Source organism: Humulus lupulus, chromosome 2 (assembly GCF_963169125.1).
Source record: "Humulus lupulus chromosome 2, drHumLupu1.1, whole genome shotgun sequence".
NCBI classification, from domain to species: Eukaryota; Viridiplantae; Streptophyta; class Magnoliopsida; order Rosales; family Cannabaceae; genus Humulus; species Humulus lupulus.
The window spans coordinates 231,180,420-231,186,269 of NC_084794.1; the positions used below are offsets into that span (position 1 = coordinate 231,180,420).

General features: G+C 33.8%; 1 protein-coding gene across 1 annotated transcript; it reads left to right on the forward strand.

Annotated features, from left to right (window-relative positions):
• The first annotated feature begins 2,073 nt into the window (after positions 1 to 2,073).
• Positions 2,074 to 3,312, forward strand: LOC133815249 (uncharacterized). Its single transcript, XM_062248105.1, has 2 exons — positions 2,074 to 2,236; positions 2,414 to 3,312. Exons 1-2 carry the CDS (start codon positions 2,074 to 2,076, stop codon positions 3,310 to 3,312), a joined length of 1,062 nt encoding a protein of 353 aa, XP_062104089.1.
• The last annotated feature ends 2,538 nt before the right edge of the window (positions 3,313 to 5,850 follow it).

The window sequence follows — 5,850 nt, forward strand, 5'->3', positions numbered from 1 at the left end:
ATTTTAAAGAGTATCGATATTCCATATTAATCATATTATCATATATGTAATTTTTCTTGCCAGATGCAAGTAATGTATTTTTAATATTATTCCCTGAACTGAATGACACTTAAATAATTATTGGTGAAAAGAAAAATACCTAGTCACTACTTATGTCAATTATTATTTTTACACATTCTCAAAAGTGAATGTCTAAATTATTAGCATTATAGTAAACTTTGTCATTGATCAAAATGTAATTTATAATTACATTCCACAAAGTGTTATAAAGTCACAAAGATTATTTGAAAATGTTCTTGATGAAACCTTAACACAATATATTGCTAGCTAAAGTTAAACATATTTTATGTACCAGTTGTACAATTTCTATATAATTGTGAATGTGGCAAAAAATGACTTATAATATGTACCGCTCATACATTAATTATTTAATATATCAAGTCATAAGAATAAGGAATAATTTATTTCATTAATAAATTTGACCACTTGTTAGAAAGAAAAATAAGTGATATATTCATATTATGATTATACCTATTTGACTACCACAAACATGATTATTATCATTGTGTATTAACTTGAATGAATGATAAAGTTGTTTATATTTAAAAAATAATTGTTCTTTTAAGCAAGCACACCATTTGATAGAGAAAATTGTTAAATATAATGTTGTTGAACATAATATATTACAAAAATCAAATGGAGAAATATGATTCTTGAAGAATCAATGCTATTATATGTTTTGAAGGATATTAAAATTATTTCATTCTCTAGTATATAAACAAAAATAAAACTTTTATAGCGATTATGTATATGTTGAAAATTTTAGTGAAATACAAAGTATAGTGAACCTGAAGTTCATTAATTGATTGATCAATCATATGCAATGAAATGTATAAATTTTTATAAATTTAGATGAAGAAGCAGAAGATTCTTTTTATTATTAATTCTTATATGGTGTTCAAGAAAATATGTATATATATTTTGCATATGGGAAGTGAAAATAAATTTGAATATCTTGCATTTTTAAAAGAAAAATATATATATTTCAACTAGTTTTCAGATGTTTTATTTAAAAATATTTTAACTCGTGCAATTTTATTGTTAAATTTTTTACTACATATATATCATTTATAAAAGTGCCACTCATTAGAATGTTAGTGCATTCATTTTTCAAAATTTTCATAATTATTTATAAGTTGAAATTTTTATATCTTCTGAAAATTATTTTGCTTATGTAAATTATTATGATATATAGTTATATTTTTTCTCCAATATGTATGAGAAAAAAATTATATTATTTTAATAATGAGTATTTGATTATATTCACTTTGTATTTTTTGAATCATTGTTGGATTTTTATTGCATAATTTCTTATCGATATGATGAGATCGTATGATCAAGAATTATAAGCTTGTATATTTTCAACTATACATATATATATATATGACTCATTCTTGAAAATGAAATATGTTCGTAATTGTGATTTATTGAACCCGAAGTTCAATGATCCAATAATATATATGCGTTTGAACAAATATTAATTTATTGTGATATATTGAAATCCCTACATGTTGTATTAATTTTTTATATATTCTCTTGATCAGGGGGAGAGAAATATAGTTGGATCGATGAATATTTTGAAAAATGATCCTTGCACAAAATAAGAACTAGAAGTTCAAAATGATAAAATCATACATATATGTATGTCAACTGCAAATCAATATTATTTAAATTTAGTCAGAATGAGTCTAATAACATTTACAGCGTAAGTGAACAAAGTAGAAATTATGAAAACAAATGTTCATTTGGTTCGTCTTGAAGATGTGGTAAGTAAGAGGACTCATGAAGATACATTAATGTTATAAAATATTGATAATTTGAACATTAAATAAAAATGGTGCTCCTGAAGAGACTCCTTAAAGAAGTTATAGACATAATAAAGTTGATAATAATTAAAGCCCTTGAAGTGGTTATATAGGTACCTATAAATAATATACATGTTTGACAAGTATGTTGAAAATACAGTTTTCCCGCTTTTTTTGAAATTTTCTCTCGGTGAAGTCACCGGCGGCCATGGCTAAAGGAGCTAAGGTTTCAGGGAAAGCTAAGGGGAAGAGGAATAATAAGAAGAAAGTTCCTTCATCTTCGGATCGTGTTATCAAAACCAGATCCATGGATGCTATTCTAGGGATCTCTGAGTTGGAAGTGCAAGCTGAGGAAAAGATGTCGGATCAGTGTTTGGGGATAGAATATTCGGCTTAAGAGACGGAGGAGATACTGAGAAAACAGAGTGAAATTCGTTCGAATTTCTCTGAATGGTTGAGCATTGCCAATAGGACGACTCAAGATGTAGCTATGGGGAAGAGGATGACTCCGCCTATCTAACGATCTGAACACATTGTGAGGAATCTAGATCGGGCATTCGAATCACCATCGCAGATTGAGGAATCAACTAATCCGGGTAACAAGAAGGTAAAAATTGATCAGGCTGATATTGAGGAAGAAGTGAATTACTGGAAGCCTTCAATTGTGGGTTATGTTGCTGGTGCTAATCCTCCTTTGAACGTCATTGATGGATTTGTGAGAAGGATGTGGAAAAATGATGTGGTTAAGGTAGGAATGCTATCTCATGGGGTGTTCATTATACGGTTTCAGAATCTAGAGCAGAGAGATAAAGTTTTGAATGGGGGTTTCATCTTCTTTGACAAGAAACCCTTCATCATGAAGCCCTGGAACTCGATAGATGATTTTACCAAGGAGAATGTGGATATTGTACCTACATGGATTCAAGTGAGGGGTCTGGATATCAAATACTGGGGAGAGGCATCTCTATTCAAGATAGTTGGCCAGATTGGGAAACCAATTCAGGTTGATGATATTACTAAGCATAGAGATCGATTATTGTATCCGAGAGTATTGATTGAGGTGAGTCTTGCTCAAGATTTCCCTTCCAAAATCACTTTTACAGATGAATTTGATCATGATGTTGAATTGGATGTGAAGTATGAATGGATTCCGCTTATATGCAAGAATTGTTCGGGTATGGGACATGGAGCTAATGTGTGCAGGAACAAAGTCCAAACAAAGAAAACATGGGTTCCAAAAGAAAAGACAGAAGCAAAAAAAGTGACACCAGTAGTTGATGAAGATGGGTTTCAGATGGTGGGAAAGGGCAAGAAAGTTCAGCAACAGCCTGAGGTAGAAACAGAGGTGACAAATCAGTTTGCCATTTTAGACTTTCAAGTGGAGAAGATTGTACAGGAGGTGAACAACACTGGAGAGGGGGCAGATCCCTCTACTTCAAATGGATAGAATTCTCGTTTGGAATGTTCGAGGGATTAATAGCCAGCACAAGCATAAGGAAATCAGGCAGCTGATTTATTCTAAAAAGGTTGGTTTGGTTAGTCTTCTTGAAACCAAAGTTAAGAATAAAAGTATGGGAGATATGTATATGAGTTTGTTTCCTGGTTGGTGCTTTACTAATAATAATTCTTGGTTAGATAAAGGGAGGATAATAGTTGCTTGGAACCCTTCTATATATTCTATTGATATTAGGAGGTGTACTAGTCAAATGATTCACTGTTTTGCTCAAACAAGACAGAATACTGAGCAGTTTCATATAACCTTTGTCTATGGGTTTAATGAGGTCGGAGGCAGAGAAGCTTTGTGGCAGGATTTAAAAGATCTTAGTTCCAATATTGATGAGCCGTGGATGATAGTAGGAGATTTTAATGAGATTTTGAGCTATGATGAAAGAGCTGGCAGCAAGAATCATAAGAAGCCTTCTGATAGTTTTAAGGAGTGTGTGATGTATTGTCAAATGGAGGACCTTAGGTTTTCAGGGTGTTTCTTCACTTGGAATAACAAACAGAAGCCAGAAGATCGTATTTTTTCTAAGATTGATCGTGCCTTGGTAAATCTGAAATGGACAGATTCTTTTGTGAATTCTGATGTTGTTTTTCTTCCGGAAGGGGAATTTGATCACTGTCCTATTTTGATCTCGTTCTATCAAGATATTAGTACAGGGAAGAAGCCTTTTAGATACTTTAGCATGTGGAAAACAGCCCAGAATTATCAGGCTCAGGTTCGGCAAAGTTGGCAGGTTCCTATCACTGGTACTCTTATGTATCAATTAGTGGGGAAAATGAAGAGGCTTAAGAGTGTTTTTAGAACTATTAACAGGGAGGGTATTAATGAGATTCACAAGGCTGTTTTGCAAGCTAAATAAGTGATGTTAGAGACTCAGACAGCTCTGCATATGGATTCTGGGAATACTGATCTTATGGAACAAGAGCTCTCGGCCAGAAACAGATATTCTTACTGCCAACAAGCTTACAATTCCTTTTTAGCTCAAAAAGCTAAATTTGATTGGGTTCAAAATGGTGATGAAAATACAGCTATTTTCCATGCTTCTTTGAAAGCCCGGAGAGCCAGTAATAGAATTAATTCAATCCGGACTGAGAGTGGTGTTTGGGTGGATAAACCAGAGGATATTCAACAAGCTTTTATGAGTTATTATCAGCACTTATTAGGGACATCAATGAGTAACAGAAGGAAGGTTTTTCATTCAGTGGTGGCTGCTGGTCCAGTGCTCTCAGAGAATCATTTTCGAATACTTCAGAAACAGTTTTCCACCCAAGAGGTCAAAGTTGCTATGTTTGCCATACCAGGAAAGAAGGCTCCTGGTCCGGATGGGTTTGGGAGTTCATTCTATCAGGATAACTGGGATCTAGTGGGGGATGAGGTAGGTGCTGCTGTGACTAATTTTTTGAACTCTGGCATGCTTCTTAAAGAGATTAATACAATGACCATCACTCTCATTCCTAAAATCAAATGTCCGAGTAGTGTCCAAGATTTCAGGCCTATATCTTGTTGTAATGTGATTTATAAGGCAGCTACCAAAATCATTTGCTCGAGGTTAAGGCAAATTCTCCCTGAGTTAATAGCTGAAAATCAAGGTGGTTTTGTCCATGGGAGATACATAGCTTATAATATTATGGTTTGTCAAGATATTGTTAGGCACTATGGGAGGAAGAATTACAAACCGAGTTGTATGATTAAAATTGATTTGAGGAAAGCTTATGACACTATTGAATGGGGATTTATTGAAGAAATGCTTATTGCTTTTCAATTTCCTCAGAAGTTCATTGATCTCATCATGGTGTGTATCACAACCCCTAGATTTTCCTTATTACTTAATGGTGAATTACATGGTTTTTTCGAGTCCAAGAGGGGTTTGAGGCAAGGTGATCCGATGTCCCCGCTTCTATTTGTGCTTGGCATGGAGTATCTGTCTAGATTAATGAGGGAGGTAGGTTCTCGGCATGGTTTTAAATACCATGACAGGTGTGATTCTTTAAAATTGAATCACATGTGTTTTGCGGATGATTTGTTGTTATTCTGTCATGGGGATTTCCTTTCTATCCTTTTATTATTGAAGGGCCTGAAATTATTTTCCTTGACTTCTGGTTTACTGCCTAATGAAGAGAAATCGGCAATTTATTGTAGTGGAATGCAGGAGACATAGGTGTCCCGAGTGCTGGATATGTCAGGGTTTACTCGAGCTTATCTGCCTTTCAGGTATCTTGGCATACCTGTTTGTTCAAAAAAAATCTCAGCAGCAGAGTGTAATGGTATTCTTGAGAAAATGGTAGCTAGAATCAAGGTTTGGAGCACAAGGAACTTGTCTTATATGGGCAGAGCTACTTTAATAAACTTTGTTTTAATCACTATTCACTCTTATTGGGCTCAAATAATGATCCTTCCTAAGCGATTATTAAGGGATGTTGAAGCTGTTTGCAGAGCTTATCTTTGGAAGGGTCTGGCTGGCAGTAATAGTCCGGGTTTGGT

What these genes read in the sequence shown, in the direction of transcription:
- LOC133815249 (XM_062248105.1), top strand. Translation starts at nt 2,074, where the DNA reads ATGGCTAAAGGAGCTAAGGTTTCAGGGAAAGCTAAGGGGAAGAGGAAT. An exon ending in GGAAAAGATGTCGGATCAGT is followed by an intron (nt 2,237 to 2,413) that starts GTTTGGGGATAG and finishes TGAGGAATCTAG; the next exon opens with ATCGGGCATTCGAATCACCA.